Source organism: Myotis davidii, unplaced genomic scaffold, assembly GCF_000327345.1.
Source record: "Myotis davidii unplaced genomic scaffold, ASM32734v1 scaffold299, whole genome shotgun sequence".
NCBI lineage: Eukaryota > Metazoa > Chordata > Mammalia > Chiroptera > Vespertilionidae > Myotis > Myotis davidii.
In genome coordinates this window covers 3,407,114-3,433,891 of record NW_006293088.1, presented here as the reverse complement: position 1 = coordinate 3,433,891, position 26,778 = coordinate 3,407,114, and the positions used below count along the sequence as shown (strand labels likewise).

The following is a 26,778-nucleotide window of genomic DNA, read 5'->3' as shown; positions in this document are numbered from 1 at the left end:
TACTCTCGGAGGCTGCCATCTGCCTGGAGAAACCCCCCCACCTCCTACCCCACCCCCGTTCCCAAAACCACATGCGTTCTGCAGATCACTTGCAAAACAACAGCACGCTCAGGACAGCGGTTCCCCAACAGCAGCCTGTGTTTGCGGTGTGCTCTTGGGGGCAGGTGCCCTCTGTCTGTGCCAGCCCTGCTCCACGTCCCCCAGGCTCCCAATGAGCAGAGTCTTGCCCAGCCCACCCCGTTTCCTTCAGGGTTTAAACTTGAACCTGAGAGGATCGGTGTTTGCACCAGGGCAGCGGGAGAGGAGTGCCCGCTGTCCTGTCCCCTCTGCAGCGGGACAGACATCCCGGCGGGCCGTGGGGCACCCATGCTTTTCATTTCCCAGTGCCTCCCCTCATGCTGGGCTCCCGGGCAGGTTTGGGAGGCAGGTGTGGGGTGGCCGGAGGATGGAGGTCTGAACCTTCAGCCTGGCCCCAGAGCTGTGCTCAGAGACAAGTTCCACGGCACCAAGGCGTGGGGTGTGACAGGGCTCTGCCAGCCCCACCGAGGGCCAGCCTAGGGGTCCCAGTGAACTCTTCGTGGATAAAACCAAAGCCAGATCCTTCAGAGCTGACAGAACACCAGTTGGCGCCCTGTTTCAGAAGGAGGATCCCCGAGGCCTCAAGTGAGACTGGAGGGAGGGGTTGGCCCAGGCTTCCCGCCCAGGGCGGATTTGGGCTGGGTCTTTTCTAGGCTGAGGGACTGGGGTCAGGGGACCTCTCCTGCCTGTGGAGGGGGGTGACCTAGCAGGTGCCTGGCACATGTAGCTGCTTGCTAAGTACTGGCCGGATTGGACTGGACGTGAGCCAGAAAAGTCTGGGCTGGGCAGGGCCTACCGCAGCAGGCCAGGCTGTGTACAGGGTGACACACCCCGCCTATACCCATCCCACCCCCGATCATATTTCATCCCGTTCACAGGGCTGACTGCCCAGGTGTCAGCCAAATCGGGTGGGTTGGCTAAAGAGTGAGGGCAGTGAGGATCATTCACTTATTCAGTCCACAGATGTGTATTAAGCACCTACTATGTGCCAGGCGTTGTTCATCTCGGCACTGAGGATACAGCAATTAATAAAAGAGATGAAAACCCCTGCCCTCACAGGGCTGACATCCCACTTGGGCTGTGAAGTAGAAAGTCAGCAAGATGAATAAGTAAAATATACTAGTATGTTGGTGCTAGTAGGTGCTAAGGAGGAAAAGCAGGGAAGAGGGGTAGGAAGTGCCAGGGATTGCAGTTCTAGAACCTTCTGGAGGAGGAATGGTGTCGCTGATCACAATAGCTACATTTGCTCCCTGCCTTCTAGAGGCCACGCCCCTGTGAGGAACCCAACAAACACCCCCATAGCCTTCGGTAGCAGCCCTGAGGGTTACTCTGGGAGGCGGGTGGGCCTGGAGCCCAGGCCTCACTGTCCACGCTTGAGCTCAGGTGTGCTCCTCGAGGTCACTGTACATACAGACTCTACCAGCTTCTCCAGCTGCGAAGTAGAAGAAGCTGCCTATAGCACCTACAGCGGGCGGGCCGGGGGCGGGGGGGTGGGGGCGACGCCTGAGAATTAAATGAGTTCAGGATGCCCACAACCATTGCAAAAGCCCATGCATGCTCACTACTTTTATTAGTCTCTCTATCCCCATTTTCTGTGGAGAAAACAGTCACTAGTGAGCTCAGAGTCAGGATTCGAACCCAGAGCTGTCACTCCGAACCCAGCAGGTTAGCCATCCTGCGAGGCCCAGACTTTATGGTCCCACATCCGAGATGAGCACATGTCAAAGCACAAAGCAGTTGGCCAGGAGGTGGGGAAGGTGTGCTCTGAGGCCAGGTAGAGCTGGCGGGCCTAGCTGCTGCCTGGGCTGCCTGTGTCCGGACTCGCAGGGGGGAGGGGGGAGGCCCTGGCTGGACTTGGGCCGGGCCGGGCCAGTACCTCGCCAGCCACCTGCAGGACAGATGTTTAGGACACCCTGCAAAGTGGATGACTCCAGATGGGAGGACGCTGTTTGGGAACAGCGTGCACTCCTCACTTCCCCACATCACCGCTTGCCAGCAGATCTGATCGCCACCCACCCCCTGTGAAGTCCCCGGCTTTGGTTTGCATAAGGAGTTTGTCCCCGGTGGTTTATCAGCTCAGAGCATCTCCATTGTGCGGGGCTTGGGCCCCTCAGCTCAGGAGGGAGCTCAGAGCTCCGTGCAAAGGCGGCCCCTGTGAGCAGGACCAGCCGGCCGGGAGCCTTCCTGCCAGTTCTGGAGCAGAGGGGCCTCCCTCCCTCCTTCCCATGTTAATAAAATAGCTGTTTTGTCCAGGAGGCTTAATGAGGATCTGGCAGCTTTGTTTGTCTTCAGCTGTGGCCTGCAGAAGCGGATAGCGGCCTTCCCTGGGGGCTCGGCCCTGGGCTCATTACCGTAAGTCCAGCAACAGCGCCAAACCTCCCCATCCAGACTTCACCTACTCAGAGCCTGGAACCCTGGGACCTGGTTGTGACTCTGGACCCCGGCTGCCAGCGTCACCAAGGAGCGGGCTCTCTTTCCCAAGCCGATGAGCGGTGCTGCAAAGTGAGGCAGGTCTCAGACAAGCCTGATCTCTCAGGAGCTGTGTGAGCAAAGGGAGTCATTGAAGCCCTCCAGGCCTTACTTTGCCCATCTATAAAATGGGAAACTGGCACTCACCGCATTGTGTGCAGATGAGCAAGACACCTGGGGTGAGGAGCCTTCATGCCCCACTGTTTGCACAGCACTCACAGTTTGCAGAGCAGTTCACGGAGCTCACTGTAGGTGAGTCTTCAGATCATGGCCAGTCTTTGCAGGACTGAGGGACCAGAGGCTATGGGACCCGTCCAGGTGTCAGGACCTCTAGCCCTGGAATCTGGCTTCAAATCTAAGGCTCTTAATTCCTTGCCCCACGTACCTCCCAAATTCAGGGTCTATCACTGGCACTGCCCGTTATTGTGAGAGTCAGCCCCATGGTCCAGGAGCCCTGGGCAGGGACAGGGACAGGGACAGGGACAGGGAGGCAGTGTTGCAGTGGTGCTGGTGGTTGGGGACATGGAGAGACAACGCTGAGTCCCACTCCCTCCTGGTCCTGTCCCCAAGGCCTCGCCTCTTCACTCAGTGTTTGCTTGGGCTGTTACTAGCTCAGTTCCTGTTATTCCTCCCAGACAATCGGCCAGGAAATTCTTCACTTTGGTTTCCTTAAGAGGTCAGATGCTTTTCTCCTTGCAGAAGTAAATAAACCCTGTGAGCTGAGTTGGCAGTTTTTCAGGGCAGCCGGCAGGCCCCCGCCCTACAGCCCAGCCAGCCTCGCCCGGGGACCCACGTGCACTGGGGAACTCGAGCAACCTCCAGCCCATCCTCCGCCAGGTCGCAGACGGGGGCACGTTTATTTTATCTCATTTCCTTTTTTTCAGAGAGGAAGGGAGAGGGAGAGAGAGGAACATCAATGATGAGAGAGAATCATTGATCGGCTGCCTCCTGCACACTCCACATTGGGATTCGAGCCCACAACCCTGGCTTGTGCCCTGACTGGGAATCAAACCATGACCCCCTGGTTCATAGGTCCATGCTCAACCACTGAGCCACGCCTGCCAGGCAGGGACAGTTTTAAACCAGAGCCAGGGCTGGAGCCCGGGATGATGTGGGGAAGAGACCGTGCCTGTTGGCATTCGCACCAGCTGCTTCTCCCTCCCATCCCCAGAATCCAGATGGAAATGAGTGAGGGGGGCTCCATGATGCTGTGCTCCACGGGGTCCCAGAGGCCATCTCGGCTCTGGGCACACTGAGCCCCAGGAAGGAAATGACAGGCACCTGGGGGCAGGGAGAGCCAAAGCCACAGCTCCCAGGCACCGCTCGGGTGGCACCTCCTGCTCCGCTGGGATGCCTCAGACCTCACACACAGCGCTGATGAGCCGAGCGCTGCTGTCGAGCTGCAGCGGCTTAGAGGAGACGGGCTGCTCTGGACGCTCCTGCGGGGAGGCAGCTGTCAGCCGTGCAGCAGAGGAGGGGAGAGGAAAGACTACAGAGGAGCCGATGTATAAAGCCCCAGAGCCTGGAGCACACGGCAGAGGCATAATGTGCCCTCTGCTGGGCTCGGCGGCATTTTTAGCGGAACGTTTCAGTTCCATACAGAAGTCAGTAGAGTGACGAGTCCCTTGTACCCAGTGCAGACCCCAACTTTGTCACCCCAGCACTCTGTCCCACCCTCATCCACTCCCTCCCCCCAGATCATCGTGAAGCAAATCTCTGAGACAGCGTGTCATCTGTAAATACGTTAGTTAGCATGTCCCTAGCAAAGAGGACTCCTTAAAAAACGCAGAACTTCCGGACTATTACCACACCTGAAATGACTTCGAGGTGCCGTCACCATTCAGGTTTCAGATGGACCCCTAAGTTCAGGTTTTAGACTTTGTTGGACTCAGAATTCAAACGAGATCCACGCAGTGTGATTCGTTCAAATGTTGTCTTCATCGAAAGGTTCCTCTTCACTTTTTCTATTTTCGTTAAAATCTTGGGGATGATTCGTGGAAGGAGCCATGTTGCTGGTTGGGTGTGTTTCCCACGACCTGAAATTTGCTAATTGCATCCTCGTGGTCTCATTCAACGTCTCTCTCTCTCCTTTGAATTTCCGATCAGCTGGTAGTTCACCTGCAGACTTGACCATTTACTCCGTTTATTTCTGCAAGAGCCCTTCCAAGGAGATGGTGGCTCTCCACCCCGCCCCCACCCTCAACCCGAGACATTGGCCGTCTGGTTGTCTCTTTTGTGATGTTGGCTGCCCCAAGGTGCTGTACTGAGTCCCGCCTGTCAGCATAGGGGGCAGAATGGTGGCTCCCTCTTCATGTCGAAGCTGGAGTCCTCCTCTGCGGAGACTGTTGGGTTACCCACAGGTCCAGTTCCTACGGGGAAGGCGGGATAAAGGCACCGTGTTTTTCCTGTTAGTTACCAGTTGTCTGAATAATGAGTTAGGTCTTCCGCTTTCATCTCCCAGTTAGATCCTTGAGTTAGATCAGCAGGAAGTGGTTTAAGTAATCCATTTGTAAAGGGCTCAAGCACTTAGAAAACTCAGATTACCGAAATGATGCGTCCACTGAGAAAGCCAACGGTGTTGAGCACGTGTCTTAGGGATTAGCCCCTTCGAGAGCCGTGCCCACCCCCGGCTCAGCATTTGGAGAGAGAGGCGGTTCCCTCCCGCTTTGCCGGTAAGACTGAGCCCCATGGAGCCAGTTCGTGGAAGACCTGGATGCTCTGCACCAAGGCAAGTCCAGCGGCAAGGGCTGTGTGCTCACGTCACGTCTAGAATCCAGGCCTCCCTTCGGGCCCGGCAGGCTGGATGCCTGCTCTGCCCCCTTGCTTATCGTGTGCCCGAGGGGCAGCCTCAGGAGGCGGCTGGTTGCATTTTTGCCCGACTGTCTGGACTTTGGGAAAGGCCCAGTCCTCTCTTTCCCAGAGGCCTTTCGGGAATCTGTCCATCTGCCCTCCCAGTGCAGAGCTCATGACCTGTCCGGCCACCTTGCTCCTCCCAGTGCATATCCCCAGGGCCTTTATTGCGTCTCCTCACTGCCTACGTTATTATCAAGTCATAGGTATCTTGTCTCCGTGCTAGCACGGTGCCAGGCTTAAAGTGGGCAATAAAGTCTGCCTGAATGAATGAATGAGTGTGTGAGTGAGTGAGTGAAAATAATATTAATAATAATATGAGCAAAATACATAGACATGACTCTCATCGTTTGTATTTAGACCTTCTTGCTGATCTGGCAGTAAATTCCTCAAAAGCAAAAACCCCCTGTCTTCTGTGAGGCTGACACAGGGCACACAGAGTTCCAGGTGAACAAACAGAGGCACAGAGAAGTTAAGAGACTTGCCTGAAGTCACACAGCCAGCAAGTAGTGGAGCTGGGACTTGAGCGAGGTGGCCGGCTCCAGCCTCCTGCTGGTAGAGAAAGAGGGTCCTGTGCTAAGAGCCTCCCAGTTAGAAAATGCGTCACTGGTGTTAGAAAATGTGTTCAAAATAGACCCAGTTACGCCCAAGTCTCCCGTCGCTGGCAGGGCCGGGGAGCTGGAGGACAGTTGACACCTCACCTCTGGGTAGACGGGACCAGCCACACTCAGAGACATAAGCCACCCCTCGCCAGCTATTTGCTCTGTGACTGAACCTGGGTTCCTCAGGCCCAGTGCAGGGCACAGCTCAGGAGCCGGGACAGAGGGAGGCACACAGAAGTAAGCCCTCTTTACACCTCTGGGCCTTCCTGCAGCGGTCCCTCCGCCCAGCCCACGGCTCAGGGTGGTCTCTGAGCAACCCTGCCAGAGCTGTCCGCTGCTTCTCTCAACTCCCAGGTTAGCCACGCTCAGGCGATGCAGAGCTGAGTGTGGTTCCCCAAACACCCCGGTTCCGCATGCACCCCAGCTCTGTGAACGCCACCCCCTCTCCTGCGATGACCCCCAGGCTCCACTTGCCAAGCCTGGCAGCTCAGATCCTCCCTCGTGGAGACCTCTTCTAGACCCTGTACTCGCCTCCACTGTGGCCCCTTTGAAATGCTTCTACAAATATTTATAGAGCATCTTCTGTGTGCCAGACCATGGTCTCAGTGCTGTGTGCCTAGCAGGAAACGAAAATAGCCAAATCCCCACCTGGCTAGACAATAACCAAGTAAATGCAGAAGACACATAATGTCGGGTGGAAAGGAGCCTTAGAAACAAAGTATGGAGGGAAAGTAGCCAGTGCTGGGAGGTCAGGTACCAGCAGTCCTAGAGATGAGGAGACACAGTAAAGGCCTCTCCCAAAAGGTGACAGTGAATCGAGCCTGAAGGAGGCAGGGGAATGAGCCATGTGCTGGGGTGGAGTAGGGCATTCCAGGCAGAGCGGATGGTTTGTGCAAAGGCCCTGGGGCACTTCAGGAAGTACTTACTTTGCTGTTCAGAAATCCCTTGCTTGCCCAGCAGTCTGTTTCCTCTGCTTCTGTGTCTCACAGCACATCTTGGAAAACACGGGAAGGATGCTCCTGTGAGCCGACTGCTGAGTGCCCCGGGGAACGTGAGCTCACTCCTGGGGAGGGTTTTGTCTCGGGAAAACACTGGCTCAGAGTCACGGGCTGCACAGGAAGTAGGATTTACTCGAGTCCAGGAAAAGGGCTGAAAGCACGCCCTTGGTCCTTCTGGGTAAGTCCCAAGTCCTTCAGGCTACCTCTGCCCAGATGGCCCAGAGTCAGCCACACCCGGGGGGATCTGGGGGGAGAGGATTGACCTAAATTTGCCCTGTCAGGGGTCTGTGATTTGAATCCAGACCAGTCTCTGATTCATTTGTGAGCAAGTGACTAACTTTTTGAGCCTCAGTTTCCACATCTGTGAAATGGGTCTGTAGGTTCTCACCCCGCCCGCCTCGCAGGCTCCTAGGAAGGACTGGGGTGGTGGCTTGCAAAACAGCGCTCCACGGCCAGGGTGAGGTTGGTTTATTGCTGCTGCTGTGGGTTTCGTACAATCCCAGCACTTGTCTCGATGTCAGTCGGTCTCCAGGCCAAGTCTCCAACCATTCAGCTGAGCTCTGCTGGATTAACTTCTAAAGGCAGGGTCCTCCCAGCATGCTGGGACAGAGACCCAGAAATTCAGCTCTGGTTCTTTGGGGGAGGGGGCCCTTGCGGGCTCCCTGGGAGCTCCGGGGCATTGGTCCCTGTCAGGAAAACTGTTCTCCTGGAAGAAGTCTTGGCATGTGTCCCCTACTCAGAGGGAAGCCACTGACAATTCTGCAGGGACCGTTGGGCAGTCAGTTTGTGACCAACCCTTCCCATCCCCACCTCCACCCCCCACCCGTCTGGTTCCTGCCCCTTAGCATTTCCTGGCTCTGGTTACATTGTTTTTCTGGGGTCATGAGAAATAAGACTCTGAAGGTTCTTTTCTGTGGTGGGTCCTTGGCTGTGTGATTTAACCTCTCTGTCAATCCGTTTCCCATCTGTAAAATGGGAGTGATAATTGTTAATAATAATAGCACCTTCTTTATGCAAATTAAAAAATGTTTTGGGGGAAAATAACAGTACCTTCTTCGTAGGGTGTCTATAAGGATTAATAATATAGTAAGTACTTAGCATACTGCCGATCCACAATAAGCATTATATGCCTGTTCATATATTTGTAGGTTTATATGAAGTGGATGGGCTGTGAGGTCTGGGGAGTGGGTGGCAGTCCCTTGCTACAGTCCTACATTCTGCTCTTCAGCTCCAAAAAGTCAGATTTCTCATGACAAACTCACATGAGTGAGACTCACGAGAGACTGATGTATAGCCCATAGTGCCAGTTAATCACTTGTCAGGGAGAATGTGGCTTCCCGATGCTCTGTATGCCTAGAGCTCACTCTTGCCCTCCCGAGAAAACCAGGCTCTTCTGCACAAGGGCCCGCGCCCCCACACCTGCTGCACCTCCAGCCCTTTTACCTTGGCTCCATCAAGATAAAAACCTGTCTGTCTCCCTAACTGGTTTGGCTCCGTGGATAGAGCGTCGGCCTGCGGACTGAGGTTCCCAGGTTCAGATCCGGTCAAGGGCATGTACCTTGGTTGCGGGCACATCCCCAGTAGGAGGTGTACAGGAAGGAGGCAGCCGATCAATGTTTCTCTCTCATTGATGTTTCTAACTCTCTATCCCTCTCCCTTCCTCTCTGTAAAAGATCAATAAATTATATTTTAAAAACAAAACAAAAAACCTGTCTGTCTTGTTGGCCCAGACTCTCAGCAGCCGCTCAGTGCCCAGCGCACAGTCAGCCTGCAGTTGTGTTAACCATAAGACCTAATAGCAAAATCCTGCTCATCTCGTTCGTGACCCACCAGATGATGTTTTAAAGCAACTTTTACAGGTGCTGTGATCTCATTGGTTTTGCATAATTGAATGTAAACTTCATATTCTAGGGGAGACCCCAGTACCACCCCTGGAAACCATTCCCATAAGCCTGCCTCTGGGCTGTGATGAATGGAGCTGAAACCAGCTGCTCCAAAGAGTAGTGAGTTCTCCATCCGTGGAGGCATGCAAATTTGTACATACGCTACCTCACTTGATTTCCAAGGACCCCATGGGATCTTTGAGATCCTTTCCCCCATCTGCAAACTCCCTTTACCCTTCCTCTTTCCTGGCAACCCTTTGAGCTTTTTCCCCAATAATACAAATCGAAGTCCATCTGAGAAGCCTACGTGTGTACGTCTGCTCACACATATAATTTCACAGTCCAAGAACTTATCAGTCCTAACTATGCGTATTTAGTTAGGGACAGGCCTGGCTAATCTTTCATCTAATTACACTCATTCACATTTAAATATACAAACACCAATACATCTGGGCATGGCGGTCTAAATATTGTATAGAGCTCTTAATTACAGTGCGCTTCCAGGCTTGCCAGCTGAAGGGATGGTGTCAGGTAGCTCAGGGCCTGGCCCGGGTGGCAGCAAGAACCTGCCATTTGCCAGGCATGGCGGTAGCCGGGGTCTCTAGTGTTTGGCAGCACTGCCGAAGCCTGGGATCGTGGGTTCGCGGCAGGTCACAGCTCCAGGGTGTGGCAAAGCTGGGTGAGAGCCCACACCGTCAGCTCCAGGCCTGCACCTTGAGGGTCTGAGGCCATCTCATGAGCCAGGAGACCAGGCCCCACATCCCTGGGTGCTCAGGGCAGCTTCCTGAGGGTTCCACGGGTCTGATGGACCATCTTGAGGGCATGGCACCAAGACCCATAGAGGACGTGTGAGTCCCCCAGGCCTGCACCCTGGTGTCCGCCCCCCTGGCTACCACCCACGGCCTTCCCAACTCCTCCTTTTCCTCTGGGGCCAGGCCAGCGCCATCGTCGTGCCTGAGAATGACCTCACGCACCAACGCGAGCCTTTAAAAATAGTCCTCATTGTGTGGGGCGTGGGCTGTGGCTTCTTTTCCAGAAATCTCCGTCCCTCCCGCCCCCGTCTGGGGAATGTCAGTGGCCTGGGCCCATCCCCTGCCACTGTTTGTCGTGGTGATTCGGAGGAAGGAGGACTTTTCCTGGACTCGCCCTCAGAGGCTGGAAAACAAACACACACACACACACACCCCATTTCCCACCGGCCCTCTGGTTTCCCTTGGCAGGAAGTGGGCCCGGCTCCCTGGGCGGCCACTTGGGGCTTCCAGGTGAGCTCTGAGGGATCCAGGGTTGAGGGATGGGCCACAGTGACAGCAGCCCCACCCCCATCGGGACTGTGAACAGCTGCAAAGGGCCCCCGCTGCCCCCGCGGCTCCTCACACTTTATCTTCAGGTGTCTGCTCCCCTCCTGGGCCCTCACGCGTCCATCTGAAGTTTTTCCCTGGGGAGCTGCTGGGCATCTATGCTGGAGGCGGAGCCTCTCCAGGTGGTTGGTAAAGGCATTCATTCAGCCCTCCTGCCATCACCCCCGCCCAGCCTTGCACCCAGTGGTCTTGTAGCCCCCAACAGGGAGCCCATTTCCTCTCAAGACTGCCCAGTCCCCCCTGAGAGGACTGACTGTGAGTCGCTTAGAAGGTAACCCTTGGCAGGCAGGCATCGCCAGGCGCAGTTGAGAGCTTTGGTGCTCATTTCACGCTCACCACAGTAGAATGGAGTCGAAACTGTTACCCCCGCTTTACACAAGAGGGAAAGGGCACAGAGAGGCTAAGGGACTTCCCCAAGGTCACACAGCCGGTGAATGGTGGGGCCGGGCTTCGAACCCAGGTCTCTGTCTGCAGAGCCTGGTCCCCAATCACGTCTGAGCCCAGATCGCTCCTCTGTTCCCTCTTCTGTGGACACCCTCTCGCTCCGGTCAGTGGTCCAGCACCCATGCGAGGCCCGCAGACGTGGTTGGACGGTCAGGTTAATGGCCAGTATTGAAAAATAAAAAGACATTTAAACATAAAAATTAAAATAATTTAGCATTTGGGTTGTTGGAGGACTAGTCAGGGGCTCACTTTGAGACACATTAAGTTGGAGATGGTGTTAGATCCCTAGCGGAGCTTGGCTCTGAGGTAACGTTCAGGGGCGAAGGCCAGGCTGGAGACGGCCAGCTGGGAGGCATCAGCATGTGGCTGGATTTAAAGCTAGGAGGCTTGCCGAAACCGGTTTGGCTCAGTGGATAGAGCGTCGGCCTGCGGACTGAAGGGTCCCAGGTTCGATTCCGGTCAGGGGCATGTACTTGGATTGTGGGCACATCCCCAGTGGGAGATGTGCAGGAGGCAGCTGATCGATGTTTCTGACTCTCTATCTCTCTCCCTTCCTCTCTGTAAAAAATCAATAAAATATATTTAAAAAAAAAAAAAAAGCTAGGAGGCTGGCCCTGGCTGGTGTGGCTCAGTTGGTTAGGCATTGTCCTGTGCACTGAAAGGTGGTGGGTTCGATTCCCAGTCAGGGCACATGCCCTGTGTGTGGGCTCAATCCCCAGTGGGGAGCATGCAGGAGGCAACCAATCAGTGTTTCTCTCTTGCTCTCCCTCTCTCTCTCTCAGAATCAATTTTAAAACGTCTTTAAAAATAAAATAAAAGCTAGGAGGCTGGACAAGCCCAGCAGGGAACGGCGGGAAAGAAGGACTGAGGCTGCTCATGCTTAGAGGTCAGACGTGAGCAGAGGGCAGCAAAGAGAAGAGGACAGAACCGCAGGAGACGGAGAAAAAACCAGGCGGGAGCGCAAGAGAAGGTGTCACCTGTGCAGATTGAACTCGACAGACAAGGACTGCAGGGTCACAGCCCAGAGGTTGTCGGTGACCTGGAGCCCGTGATGGAGAAATCAAAACAGTGCCAGGGAGGATGGGAGGAGAGAGATGGGGGCACAAGGGCACGCAATCCTCCTATGCATTTTTGCTCCAAAAAGAAGAGAAATGGAATGCGAGCTGGAGAGGGAACTGGGATAGAATGGCGGTTTTCTGTTAAAGATGTGAGAGAGAATTGCTTGTTTGTGTGACACGGGGAAACACCCAGCGGAGGCTTTAGTCATTCATGTGCGAGTCAGTCGTTCAGTGTTTACTGAGGACTCACTATGTACCAGTCACTGGTCTAGATGCTGAATAGATAGTAGTGAACAAGGCAGGCCGGGCCCTGACCCCTAAAAGCTTGTGTGGCCGGTCAGGGATGAACTTAAAAACACGTAAGCAAACCCAGTGGTCCTTCACATGCCTTTGACCCAGTTGAGAAAGATCATCCGCTCTCTCACCGTTAGGCATGCAGGTTGGAGTTTGCATACCACGACGTGAATGCACCGGTTTTTCACCGGCTGAGAGAGTTGCTTCTCGCTTTTGGTGAAATGGAGTTGACCTTGGTTCCATGGAGTGCAATGGTGTTTAGCACAGCATTGACCAGACAAGACTCTCAAACATACCAGTTCTGATCGGTCTGAGGCAGAGCTGGCCCCCTTGCCATGGCAGACATCTCCAATAAACCCAGATTCCTCTAGTGCAGTGGTTCTCAACCTTCCCAATGCCGAGACCCTTTCATACAGTTCCTCATGTTGTGATGACACAACCATAAAATTGTTTTCGTTGCTACTTCATCACTGTAATGTTGCTACTGTTATGAATCGTCATGTAAATATCTGATATGCAGGATGTATTTTCATTGTTACACATTGAACATAATTAAAACATAGTGGTTAATCACAAAAACAATATGTGGTTATATATGTGTTTTCCGATGGTCTTAGGCGACCCCGGTGAGAGGGTCGTTCGATCCCCAAAGGGGCCGCGACCCACAGGTTGAGAACCGCTGCTCTAGTGCTTAGTGGATTAGTCATGTCTGCAGGCCACAGGATTGAAAAACGAGAACCTGTGTCTGTCTCTCCTACCCTAGCCAGGAGGTTAGAAAGGTCAGGCTGCCTAGCTTTCTAGGCTGCACTCAGAGAGAGCAGCTGTGGGGATTCTGGAAAGATCAGGGGCTTGAATGTCAAAGTACTGGCATCGAGTGCCAGTTCCGCCGCTCGCTGGCCATGTGAGCGGTCCACCCACTGTACCAGATGGTGAGAAGAAAAGGGGTTTCCATTCGTGAGGAGCAGAGCCACCCCAGGTCAGACCTGTGACCACCCAGCTCTGTGGGTACAGTTTTCTCAGCTGCCCCTGGCGGCTGCCACTTGTCCAAGTGGGTGGTAGGCTCCTCTCTCACCCGAGTGCCACCCGATGGGGCAAGAGCCTGCTTATTAACCTTTGTAAAGTAGGTTGAACCCTAACCCGTTCTTAACTCACCTTGCCCAGCTTTCAAACAGAAAAGCAACAACAACAAACTGATAGAGGCCCGTCCCGGGCCCTAAGTCTGTGGGCGTTGAACGTGCCTCCCTGGGCTGTGCCTGCCTTCTCCTTGCCCTGGGCCTCTCCCTCATTCCAGCCAGTCGGGTCGGTCAAGTCAACCTGTATATTCTGAGGCCTCCTGGGGCCTGAGGTCAGAGGTCAGGCCTGGGAGCCTGGGGAGTGGGAAGATGGGAAGAAACGATAATATGGAATGACCGCCTGCTGCATTGAGATGCTGGGTGATGTCACAGGGAGTGTTGGCCGCTGGGGAACTTGCTCAGAGGAGTCCCGTGCAGTGTCTCAGGCCCTCCAGCTGGTGATGGGCAGAGACTGGACTGGAGTCCAGGGCCCTGTGTGTTTGAACGTGTGTCTCTCTGAACTTCCCTCCTCCCCAAGTGCTCGAGGTCTGACCCTGCTGGTTCACTCGAGTTGTGCAAGTCTGTTCTGTATCAAGCAGAAATGGCTATACTGTCAGTCCCCATTTTACAGATGAGGAAACTGAGGCTTGATAGGCAGACTCCAAAACCAGTGCTTTTAAAGCCAGCTGTGTTGGCCTAAGGTTCAGGAGACCTGCACTGACCAACTGTGTGATACTAAATATTCTCTTGGCCTCAGTTTCCCCGTCTGTAAAGAGAAGTTGAGCCGAAAGACCATTTTGGTGAGTGTTTATTCCGAGTGGTTTGCCAGTCCTTTCTGGCTCCCAGAATCTGTAGATGCTGAAGGCTTAACTGGACAGGAATGTTGACTGGAAGAGAAAGGGGAGCCCCCTGCTGGCAGATGCTAGGATCGGCATCCTCAGACCAAGGCCTACCCCTCCCCAACTCTGAGTCTAGGTTTGTCTGGGATCCACCAGCTGGTAATGTTTACAAAGGCTCTTAGCTTTGGACCATCCTGGACCAACCTGCGGTCTTCTGAGGCCAGACTAATGGAGATCTGACCGTGTGGAATGAGGCTGTGTCTGGGGCTGGCTGAGGATCCTGTAAGCAAGAGGGGGTGACTAAACACACACACACACACACACACACACACCCCTCCCTCCTTCCAGCAGCCACCGAGCAGCCGTAGGGTGTGCACGAGGAGCAGGTGAGGCTGACCGGGCTGTGTGGAGGTGGTTGGGGGTTGGCAGCAGGTATTGGAGGCAGCAGGGTAGCAGGCTGGGTGGGTCCTGGGGCCAGGTGGGCGCTGCCACTCACCACTTGGCCGAGTTCCTTAATCTCCATGGATGCCACTTCCTTGTCTATCACATGGAATGAATTAATAAGGTGGTTGTGAGAATTCGGCAACAAAAATCCGTAAGAGACTTGAAAAGTGTCAGGCACGTGGGGATCGCCTTAATGGCTAGGAAGCTGAGGCCTGGGAGTAAGTGATAGCTCAGGGACTCAGAAGCGGACAGAACCAGCACCCCGACCCCAGTCCGATGCTCATCCCCCCGCCCATCGACATGTTGGGGGCGTGGTCATCAGAGTGGAGTGTCCTAGGACCTCAGAAGCCAAAGGAAGTTCTCCGAGTCCAGCACATTCATGCTGAGGGGAAACTGGGGCTGAGAGAGGGGAAGGTGAGAACCTGGTCTCCTCTCCCCAGCGAGGTTCTTGCTGCAGGCACTGCGCGGGGGGGGGGGGGGGGGGGGGAGAAACCCCTCGTGCTCTAAAAGCACCTGCAAAACCCCTCTTTCCAGGCCTCCAAAGCTCAGAGTTTACCTGTTCTGTTCTCCTCGCATATCAGCTGTGGCCTCCTTGCCTGGGCCTTGGAGGGAGGGTCTGCTTTGCCCGTGGGGAGAGGGTCAGGGCAGAGACCTCCCAAGAGGGGCGTTTGCAGAAGGTATGTGCGTTGGTGCCGCTCCACGCTGCCCCACATCTGGGCAACTCTGCTGCGGCAAGGCCCCCTCAGAGCCTGAGAAAAGTGACATCCCCAACAAGTACCATCGACGTGGGGCTGCAGCTGGGCCCTGATCACACCCCTCATCTCGTGCGTGCATCGGCCTCCTCCCAGTTAGAAGAATAGGCCCTCCGCACACGCCCTCCCTCCCACCTCAGAGTCCCCACACGCCCAGGAGCCAGGCCAGCCTCCTTCCGTGACCCCGCAGGGCCCGCCAGGCATGACATCACCCGTCACCATGGCAGTGGTTCCACCAGCCTGGCTGCTGGAATGGGGCACGCCTGGGCGAAGCTGGGGGGGTTCCCTGCCAAAGGGAAGGCGAGCGGAGGCCGGTCATGCCTCGCAGACCTCAGCAAGTGTGAGGGATGTTTGGAGAACATCAAAAACGGTTTGAAAGGAAAATAAAAGCATCCCTGTGATGAAGGAAGGAAGGAGGCATGTAGTGCTCATGGCCGTGTGCATGTCGCTGTGTGGTGCTCATCGCCGTGTGCATGTCGGTGTGGTGCTCATCGCCGTGTGCATGTCGGTGTGGTGCTCATCGCCGTGTGCATGTCGGTGTGGTGCTCATCGCCGTGTGCATGTCGGTGTGGTGCTCATCGCCGTGTGCATGTCGGTGTGGTGCTCATCGCCGTGTGCATGTCGGTGTGGTGCTCATCGCCGTGTGCATGTCGGTGTGGTGCTCATCGCCGTGTGCATGTCGGTGTGGTGCTCATCGCCGTGTGCATGTCGGTGTGGTGCTCATCGCCGTGTGCATGTCGGTGTGGTGCTCATCGCCGTGTGCATGTCGGTGTGGTGCTCATCGCCGTGTGCATGTCGGTGTGGTGCTCATCGCCGTGTGCATGTCGGTGTGGTGCTCATCGCCGTGTGCATGTCGGTGTGGTGCTCATCGCCGTGTGCATGTCGGTGTGGTGCTCATCGCCGTGTGCATGTCGGTGTGGTGCTCATCGCCGTGTGCATGTCGGTGTGGTGCTCATCGCCGTGTGCATGTCGGTGTGGTGCTCATCGCCGTGTGCATGTCGGTGTGGTGCTCATCGCCGTGTGCATGTCGGTGTGGTGCTCATCGCCGTGTGCATGTCGGTGTGGTGCTCATCGCCGTGTGCATGTCGGTGTGGTGCTCATCGCCGTGTGCATGTCGGTGTGGTGCTCATCGCCGTGTGCATGTCGGTGTGGTGCTCATCGCCGTGTGCATGTCGGTGTGGTGCTCATCGCCGTGTGCATGTCGGTGTGGTGCTCATCGCCGTGTGCATGTCGGTGTGGTGCTCATCGCCGTGTGCATGTCGGTGTGGTGCTCATCGCCGTGTGCATGTCGGTGTGGTGCTCATCGCCGTGTGCATGTCGGTGTGGTGCTCATGGCTGTGCATGTCACTGTGGTGCTCATGCCTATGTGCATGTCACTGTGGTGCTCATGGCCGTGTGCATGTCGCTGTGTGGTACTCATGGCCGTGTGCATGTTGCTGTGTGGTGCTCATGGCTGTGTGCATGTCGCTGTGTGGTGCTCATGGCCGTGTGCATGTCACTGTGGTGCTCATGGCCGTGTGCATGTCACTGTGGTGCTCATGGCTGTGAGCATTTCTCTCTCTGGTGCTCATGGCTGTGAGCATTTCGCTGTGTGGTGCTCATGGCTGTGTGCAGGCCGCTGTGTGGTGCTCATGGCTGTACGCATGTCGCTGAAGTCATTTCTTGGGGGGTTCCCTGCCAAACCTTGTTTCTTAAGTAGTTACAATAGTAGCGCCCTCTGTAGTGACACCCATGTGATGGAGGCGACAGTAACGTCATTCCGGCTCCGTGGGGACCACACCCTTTCCCCACCCCTTTCCTACCCCCTCCCCAGTGCAGGGTCCCGTGCTCCCAGGCCCTGCTTCTCTGCGTGCAGTTTCTCCACCAGGTGGTGGACACGTGGCTTCTGACAGGCAGGCGGGGGCACCGTGCGCACCTTCTGTGTTGCCACCGTGGTTCCAGAGGCGCCTTATCGGCGTTGGCAGGTGGTCTTCCCTTGGCGCTCGCGCCCAGAGACCCAGCGCTCGTGTTTCTCGTCCTCAGCCTGGCAGGCTGCAGCCCAGCGGCGGGCAGAGCCCAGAGCAGAAAGCCTGTGAGACGGAACCTCAGCGGAGCCCGTTGTGGGAGGAGTGATGGCACTTCCCACGCCTGCCTGTGGCAGGAGTGCGCTGGGCTGCATGTAGCGGGAAATCCCATAGACGGGGCGTTTCTTCTTCTCCTGCTCTAATGAGTTCTGGCCTGGGTAATGCACCAGCGGTCCAGGCTCCTCCTGTCTGTCTGTCTGTCTGCCCCCCGGTTTCAGCCTGTGTCTCCATCTTGGTGCTCAAACGCACATCCGTGCTCCCAGCAGGAAGGCAATGGGAGGGAGACGCTGTGACCTTTTCTGTAAAGAGCGCAGCGGATCGCCCAGTAGATGTGTGTGTGCATCTCAGTTGCCAGAACTGGGACATGTGTCCCTCCAGCTGCAAGGGAGCTTGGGGAGCTGTGTCGTAACTGGGCACAGGCAAACACGGGGTTCTCTTGGGAAGAAGGAGGGTAGACAGAGACTCGGGTCACCCATGCACATAGGGGCTTGTCGCCTCGATCAGATCTGCCACCACCCAAAAGATGGGGACCCTGTCTTGCTCAGCCCTGTCCCCTCCAGGCATGGAGCCTGGCACACAGAAGGTGCTTAACAAATAGTGGGGGAGGGGAGCGGCTTCCGCTCTCGTCTGAGGGGAGAGCTACTAATCTGAAGGCAGAGGCCTGGTCCTTGCACTCAGGGAACCCCCAGTCATAGCCGCCACCCCCTACAGAGGCCACCAGCGCAGACATGTGCCCGTGTCAGCCCTCTTCGATGGCAGAACAGCCAGCAGCACGCAGCTCCTGCAGCATGTGCACCGTGCGCGGGGTTGGCACAGTGGGTGGTCCATGGAGGCCGCAGCGTCACGCCCCCCACAGCCACTTGGCAAAAGGGAAGGAAGCCCAGCGGGGTGTGAGGGGGAGATCCCCTCCCGAAGCTCCAGTCCCGAGAGTAAGTCTGGTTCCACCCCAGGTGAGGCTGAGGGAGGTACATCAGAGCCCAGGGGGCGTCGTTTCCAACCAGGGTCAGAGGGGTGACCCCCACGGGATCCCATGAGACCTGCTTGGCAGCCGCTTCTCTCCACTGGCACAGAGAGCCCGCCCACAGCTCCCGGGAAGCCACGGCGGTCACTTCGCGTGGGTCAGTGGCCTCCTTCGGAGCCACTCCTGGCGCTTCCCTCTGGTTCTCACACCCCACCGGTCCCAGGCTCCCCAGGCCTCCGCTCCTTCACATTGGGGACCAGCCAGTTCAGAGCAGGGATAGATGTGTCATCAAAGACATGCCCCCTCGGATCAATAAAACCAAGAGGTGACAGTAGGGACTCTAGCAACAGACAGGCCTGGGTTCGAGTCCTGAGAGTGCCACGGAGTGACCTGGGAGCTTGGGGGAGAAGCTTCATGTCTCTGGACCCTGTTTCCTCATCTGTTAAAAAGGGGATTGATGCCCCAGCAGCTAAGGCCTAGCTGGTTTTGCTCAGTGGATAGTGCCTCGGCCTGTGGACTGAAGGGTCCCGGGTTCAATTCTGGTCAAGGTCACATGCCCAGGTGGCGGGCTTGATCCTCAGTAGGGGGCAGCTGATCAATGATTCTCTCCCATCATTGATGTTTCTCCCTCTCCCTCTCTCTTGCTCTCTGAAATCAAAAAAATATATATATAAAAACCGGGGGTGGGGGGTGTCGAAATAGGGTCCCTCCTCAGCGTTCGGGGCCGGCAGACAACCAGGATCCCAGGACTAACGCGCTCTTCTGTCCCCCAGCCATGAAAGCCGACCGGAAGCGCCTGAAGGGCGAGAAGACGGACCTGGTGAGCCAGATGCAGCAGCTGTACGCCACGCTGGAGAGCCGCGAGGAGCAGCTGCGGGACTTCATCCGGAACTACGAGCAGCACCGCAAGGTCAGGGCCCTCCACTCCCCGGACACCGGCTCTCCCCACGCCCGGCCCGGGGGTGGCCTCTCCCACCCCCCTTGGGAGAGACTCTGCTCGTGTCACCTGTGCCCACTGGGGAGGCCTCCGGCGTGTCTCGCCCGGCCCGGGCCCTGAGCTGAAACAGGCACAGCTCTTAGCTGAGGGCTCCGTGGCATCGCGGCAAACACACATCGACAGGATGGCAGAGGTGGTGACAGTGGGGGCTCCGGAGACAGGCTGGCCTAGGTTCAGATCCTGGCTCCCCGTGTGTGTGTCCCTGGGCATCTCAGGAACAGGGTGCAGACTGTGGAGCTGTGTGAGGACCGTCTGCGTTGGTGAGCGCAGAGCACGCCGCGTGGCGCCCGGGCGCACAGGAAGCGCCCAGTGAGTGTTAGCTCTGCGTCTGACTCGTGACACCATAACGAGTGTGTGAACAGAGAGCCGGGAGCACCAGTGGGACAGCAGGGACTTCTGCAGGTGGGGAGACCGTCTTGGAAGGCGTCACAGAGGAAGTGGCTGTGAGCTGGGCTCTGTGGGATGGGCTCTGTGGGATGAGTAGGAGTTTATGATCGGCTAGCCGAGGAACTTGGTTCACCAGTTGTGGGTGACAGGGTTGTTAGACGAGACAGGATGGCCGCCTCTCCGTGGTCCCGGGGCACGGAGAGACCTGGGGGTTAGCTCCTGACATGGAGAACGGGAAGGCCGTGGCCGTGCGGCTGGGCAGGGCCCCCTGTGGGGACCGTCCTCTGGGGGAGGACACTTGCTGTCCTGAACCTGGGCTCTTGGCATCAGAGGTTGGGCCCCAATTCGGCTGCTTGTTCCTTGCCTACTAACTTGGCTCCGGACACAGCGGAGCTCCTGCGAGGGGCCCAGCCCGGAGCAGGGCCAGGTGCCTGGCCGGAAACTGTGCCGAGGGGTCCAGCCTGTGTCATCGGGGGCTGTGACCCTGTGGGGGGGGTGGCAGGGCCCCTGGCAGCCACGGGGACTGGGCTGCAGGCATCTCCTTTGTCACGTACATGTTACCAAACAACAAAACACGGCCTCAGACCCACGACTGACCCTAACGTTTGTCGGACTCTGTTTAAATGTTTCCCTCACATGTACTCAATCTTTATAACAGTTCTTTGAAACAAATAGTATTGGCCCCTTCCCCCCATTTTTCAGAAATATTTTATTATTGATTCCAGAGAGGAAGGGAGAAGGAGAGATAGAAACCTCAGCGATGAGAGAGAATCATCCATTAGCTGCCTCCTGCACGCCCCACACTGGGGATCGAGCCTGCAACCTGGGCAGGTGCCCTGACCGGGAATCGAACCGTGGCCTCCTGGTTCTTAGGTCGACACTCAACCACTGAGCCATGCCGGCTGCCCCCCCCCCATTTTAAATACAGAGAAAGCGAGACTGGATGAAGTCAAACAACTTCCCCGAGACAAACATTTGCTCAGTGAGTCATTGAAAAATGTTTCCTGAGCCTCTGCCAAGGGTTTGTGCCTGTTCCCATCTCCCCGTAGTTTGTGGCATGGCTGGCACTCGAACCCAGGGCTTTCCCACCGCAGAGCCTTCTGTGGTCGGGGGTCAGGGCCCCTCAGGGTATGTCTGGGCCATGAGGAGGCCCTGCACTCCCCATGTGACACCCCCCCCCACCCCCCGCAGGAGAGCGAGGATGCTGTCAAAGCTCTGGCCAAGGAGAAGGACCTGCTGGAGCGGGAGAAGTGGGAGCTCCGGCGCCAAGCCAAGGAGGCCACGGACCACGCCACGGCGCTGCGCTCCCAGCTGGACCTCAAGGACAACCGGATGAAGGAGCTGGAGGCTGAGCTGGCCATGGTGAGCCCCTCCCCGCCCTGCCCTGCCTTCACACACCCAGGGCAGTGGGACTTGTGGTGGGAGACAGGGCGCAGAGAATCCTGGAGTGGAGGAGTGGAGTCCGGCAGAGCAGGACCCAGGAGGGGGCGGGGCTGGGGGCGGGGGCTGTGATGATTGGCATCTTCTTCCCACATCAACCCCTGAACCTGGGGCAGTCTCTCCCCCACCTGCCTGGGCCTGGGGCCTGGGGTGCTGGGAGACCCTCCACGGATCCGCACTCCCCCGACTACTGCAAAAATAAAAGCCCATTTAAAAAAAAATAGATTTGTTTAGGAAAACATTTGGGAGGAAATACACACAAAAAAATTAACAACGGTTACCTCTGGGTACTAGGATTACCAGGGAGTTTTATTTTCCTGTGTGTGTGTGTGTGTGTGTGTGTATATATATGTGTGTGTGTGTGTGTGTGTGTGTGTGTGTATGCACGCACACACCTGTTATTTTCATCTACAGTGAGAATGTCTTATTTGGGTTGTCAAGGGGAAAAGTGTTACTTTTTTCTAATCCAAAACAAACCTTCAAAATACCCCCCAAAAACTGTTTACTGCGGTGACCCACAGCCCGCACGTGGGAGCAGAGAGCCATGGTGTGTCTGGGCCTGGCTGAAAAACCGAGGTCCAGAGCCCTGGAGTTTGCTCCGCCTGCTCCTGTGTGGCCTTGGGCCGCTCACTGCACTTCTCTGGGCTTCAGTGCCCTTTATCTGGAACTGGGTGGGTCTGAAGGTCTTCATCCCACCCTGTCTGCCCCACCAAGTGGCAGGGAAACACTTGGGAGCCCTGAGGGCTGGGGAGGGCTGCCTGGCTCCACGTTCGCCTGCAGAGCACGGATGCGTGCCGACAGTGTGATTACAGCCGTGGGTTCCAGGTTCGAATCCAGCCAGTCACTTCCTAGCTGTGTGACCTTATGCAGGACCCGTCAGCTCTCTGAGCCTTGGTTTCATCCGGTCTAAATAGGGTAATTGCCTGTGTCTCCTGGGGCTCTTGGGAGGATGTCAATGAAATGAAGCCAGGGAAGTGCTTAGTCTGGTGCCTAAACATGGTGATGGATGATATGAGACGAAGGTTTTCTACGTCACTTCTTCCGGACCGCCCTGGTCAGGATCCATGGGTCCCTCTTGGGACCAGCTCAGCCCTTACCTACCTGCCACCTACCTCCTGGGTCTCCTTGTCCGATGCTGACCCCTAGTGGTGAGAACTGCCCAGGCCCGGAGGAAGCTGCTGCTGTCAGTCCCCTTTGGGGTGGAGGTGGGGTCAGTGGTGCTGGTGCCTCTGCTGCCCGCCTGTTCTCCCAGGTCTGCCCAGTGCCCTGGGGACAGACAGACATGTCTTCCTTGCCTGGGCACACTGGCCTCAAGCATCCTGGGGAATTCCAGGGTCTTTCAGGGTTGCGAGCCAGAGCGCCTCTGCTCCCGCAGTCCCAGGTGTGGGGCTGGGAATGCTGCGAGAGGGCGAGCGGGGGGTTAACTGCACAGATGGCAGACCCGCCCGGGTGCTCATTGCTCCCCCTGAGTCCGCCTTCAGGGCAGCCAAAAGGGATTGGGCGGGAGGAAGGGAGCGGGCATCCCCCCAGGAGCAGCTGCCAGGACGGAGAATCTGGACGCACATGCACGCGGCGGGGAAAGCAGGTGCGGTGCCGAGTGAGGTGCGGGGGTCTGGGAGATGGGAGTCTGCGTGAAGCGGGGCTACTGCAAGCACACGGCAGCTCAGAGCCACGCCGGCCTCGCTCGCTCCTGCCGCAGAGGGATTGCTCCTGGTCCTGGTCTGCGTCACTTACTGGTTTTCCTGTCCCAGCGGAGGGTGGGCACCCGGGAACCCACAAGGGGCTCGCAGTCAGACACCCAGGCTTGGAGCCCAGCTTGGATGCCGTGCCTGCTGTGCATCTTGGAGAAGTCACTGAACCTCTCTGAGCTTCTGGTTTCTCCTCCGTCAAGTACAGATAACGGCACACTCCCTACTTGAGACCCAGGCTGTCGCACTGAGCACACGAAGGTTTCCTAAGTGAGGGAGGAGATGGTTACCTGGCTCGGGGGTGGGGCTGACACCCTCAACTTGACCTCCCTCTGCCATTTAGGTTTATATTCCCCAGGGGCTGGTGGTTGAAGGGAAGTGATTTCACGGACTCCTGGGGTGTCTGAGCTGGAGAGAACCCTAAAGATCGCTTGGTCCAGGCTTTCCATTATACAGATGTGGAAACGGAGGCTCAGAGAGGGCGGTGACGTATCTAAAATAACAGCTGGTTCGCATGATGAGGCTCTATCAGGCTTTAGGCCAAGGACTGTCTGTTTGTGGGCTGGAATCTCCGCTCTGCCAGAAGGAGCCTGAGGCCTTAGGGAAGGTACGGGAAGTTCTGGAGCAGGAGAGGGGAGGTGAAGTCTTTCATTTCATCTGCGTTCATGTCAGGGGTGAAGCCAGCACTCACGGTGGCTCTGCCATCTGTAACGACCCCCTGGGCATCGGACTCACTGGCGAGCTCAGCGCAAGCCCCTTGAGCCCCTCCGCGTGTCCCCTCTGCCCTGCGTGAGCCGTGGGAGCCAGCCGGGAAGTGGAAATAGACTGTGGTGAACATGCATGAATACATCGCTAATATGTGCCTTTTTTCTCCCCCAAATAATCTGCTATTGTTTCTAACAAAACCCCACATATCCTGGGGGGAGGTAACCAATCGCTGACAGAGACCTGTCACCGCCTGAGGAAAGGACGAGCTGTCCGACTACCCACCGCCCTGACGCAGCCCACACTGTCCCTGGGCTTCCCGGGTCCCCTGCACCTTGCCCCGTGGCCCTGAGAGCCGGGGGGAGTGGCCACCCCAGCCTTACAATGTCCTTCAAGTCCCACCCAGCCAGCCCTCAGAGGACCCAAAAGAATGGGTGACAGTGTGTGCGTGCATGTGCGTGTGCGTGTGTGTGTGTGTGTGTGTGTGTGTGTGTGTGTGTGTTTGTGTGGAGGGCAGGGGCCTCTTTCTCTCCGTATTGCTGGCCTCACTTGGGCGCCAGGATCTAAGGTGTAACCCAGGGGAGGCCTGCCGTGCGGGTGCTTGGCTGACTGACTGGCACTCACGCAGCCGGCGATGCCCAGGTCCAGGGGCCAGTTCGTGGTTTTCTCATGATGGTGGGCGGTGGCTGAGCAGCCGGCCAAGGGGTCACGTCGTCCTCTTGTTCCCTGGCTCTTTCCCCAGGCCAAGCAGTCCCTAGCTACGCTGACCAAGGACGTCCCCAAGCGGCACTCCCTCGCCATGCCAGGCGAGACCGTGCTCAACGGCAACCAGGAGTGGGTGGTGCAGGCGGACCTGCCGCTGACCGCAGCCATCCGGCAGAGCCAGCAGACGCTCTACCACTCGCACCCCCCGCACCCTGCAGACCGGCAAGGTGGGTCCTGGCGGCCGGCCCAGCCACAGCGGTGGGGCTGCTTGGGGGGCCTCTGACCCGGTGGGGAAGGCAGTCTCTCCGTTCCCACTGTAGCTGCTTAGGGGAGTGTGGGGCCCCAGGTCCATATAGCTGAGGTCCCTGGGAGCTCCGCCTCTTCCTCTCCCTCCCCCGGGTTAAGAGGGGGCCTGCGTGGATCCAGAGGCGATGATGGGAGGTCCTTCCTGGAAACTGCTCTCTGATGGCTGCAGAATAGAGGGGTGGGGAGCTGGGCAGGGGGCTTCCCGACAGCTCATTGTTCTCCTGGGTGTAACGGGGCGCTGGTGCCATCGCCTGCAAGGCAGTCAAGGTGAGGCCATTCTCTCCATCCCTCACTCACCAGCTGTCCCTGCTTTCCAGCGGTCAGGGTGAGCCCCTGCCACTCCCGGCAGCCTTCCGTCATCTCCGACGCATCTGCCGCCGAAGGCGACCGGTCATCCACGCCAAGCGACATCAACTCCCCTCGCCACCGGACGCACTCCCTCTGCAACGTAAGGCCAGCAGCAGCGGGGCCTGGGCCCTGGGCCCTGGGCCCCGCCCGGAAACCGCGGGGGCGGGCGGAGGGCTGAAGACGCACTCGCTCTTTCCTCTCGTCCACCCAGGGAGCACTCTGGCGGAGGCACTTCCTGTTCTGTTCTTTCCTTTTGCAAGAAGAGATGGCTGTGGGGAGAGAAAGAAAGGAGGCCCATTTGCTCCTTGTGTCCGGGAGGGCAAGGAAAATCCAGAGGAAGGCGGGCCTGGGTCGGCGTGGGGTCTGTGCAGCGCGGGGTCCCCGCTGGTGGGCTGGGCGAGACCGCCGGCCTCTCCTCCCAGACGTCAGCCTTCCCAGCACGCTGCCTCTCCCTGTGGGCCGGCTCTCCGACTTCATCCAGGAGTGAGCCCCAGTGTTGTGACTCCCAGAAGCCTTGGCACGTTTTGTCATGAATTTGCTCTCAGTTCGTTGGCTCTGCTTATGTAATCAGACACGGTTTGATCGCATACTGAGGCCAGCTACCAAGAGAGCACTTCCCACCAGCCCCCTACCTCCTGATGACTAGTAGGGCGACAGGCAGGCTCCCAAGGAGTGAGAGGGTGAAGGAAGGTGGGTCAGGGGTCTGCGGACCGGACGCCGCCCTGTCTAGGCTCCGACATGAAATATCGGGGTCCATTCCTGGTCCATCACGCGGTTGACAATAACCGGGCTCCCCTGCCACATAGTGAAGACAGAGCCACGCTAGCGCAGGTCCTCAAATGCGTGGGAAGGCTTTCTCAAAACCTCAGTCCATGTCGCTGTATTAACCAGCGAGATAAGTAATAAAAAAGAAATGAGGCGAATATTGTGGGGAAGAAAGACAAAAGAACCATCACTTGCCGGCGATATGATTATCTACCTGGGAAACGCAAGAGAATAACCTTGAAAAGCCATTAGAACTAATAATAAGCTAGTACATAACAGTGCTGGTTGAAAATCAATTTATAAAAATCAGTAACGTTTCTATATACAAGTAATCATAATGGGAACATTTTTTCCTATCTGCACTAACAATGAAAAGTGCTTATAAAAATAGCTGAGGCTCAACTTAAGTTGCTGCGTGGGCAGCGGGATTGCTGGCCCGGGGCCCTATTCAGCCCACATCGTAATGGGGAGAAGGTCGCCTGGGGGCCTGGGGCCCCACTCGGGGCTGCGATTCTTTCCTGACTGGGGCCTTATGAAAGGGAGCAGTGTGTTCTCTTGTCCCCAGGAGAGCGCCCTGCTGACAAAGGCTGGCTTGACTGACAGAGCCAAGGTGAAGGAGGTGGACCACTGCTAGTAGAGGGGCTCTGACGTCTATTCTCTGGTTCAGAGCGGCCACTGTTACGTTGCACCCACAGCCAGCATCTTACAGCGCACCCAGAACCTTCTGGTATCTGTGCACAGCCCCAAGGAGAATCCTTTGCAAGGGTCTTTTCTTTTCTTTTCTTTTTTTGTCTCCCCTTGTTGGGCCCATAGTGGCCCTGACAGCCAAAATGCCATTGGAAAATCCAGTCTGCAGAAAGGGTTTTCTAAAAGCCTCTTGAATTGCATTGGCACAGGCCTCACCTTTTGCCCAACTTGGCCCTGGCACACTGATTTCCAAGGTCACCTCCCTCAGGGCCCTGCAGTGGGAAGCGGGGGCCTTGGTAAGCCAGTTGTCTGGGTACAGGCATTTCAGCGGGCACCGGCCTCATTCTCTTCCCCGTACACTTGGCAAAGATGGCCAGCCCTACCCACGGTAAACCTGTTTTAGGTGCCTGCCGTGAGTTCTGTTTGTGCACCTTGAGATAGGACTAAAGACTAAACTACCATTTGTTCCCTTCCCGCCCGCCCTCAACCACCTTCATGCCTCATGTCAACAGACGTGCACACAGGTGAGCCAGGAAGAGCCTGAACATAGCTCCAGGGAACCTTTTATTCTCAGGCATTTGACCTGACAACAGCAAGAACAGCCC

The 26,778-nt window shown here is 56.8% G+C and overlaps 1 protein-coding gene across 2 annotated transcripts in view; it reads left to right on the top strand.

Moving 5' to 3' along the window:
* LOC102760169 (kazrin) overlaps positions 1–26,778 on the top strand; it is a 50,740-nt gene that overhangs the window by 20,937 nt on the left and 3,025 nt on the right. The window contains exons 2-5 of one of the 2 annotated variants that reach the window (XM_006766697.2): positions 18,919–19,055; positions 20,721–20,891; positions 24,105–24,294; positions 24,691–24,821. In XM_006766697.2, coding sequence (XP_006766760.1) covers positions 18,919–19,055; positions 20,721–20,891; positions 24,105–24,294; positions 24,691–24,821 — 629 coding nt within the window. The remainder of the gene's footprint in view (positions 1–18,918; positions 19,056–20,720; positions 20,892–24,104; positions 24,295–24,690; positions 24,822–26,778) is intronic. The other variant, XM_006766698.2, reaches the window with a different exon arrangement.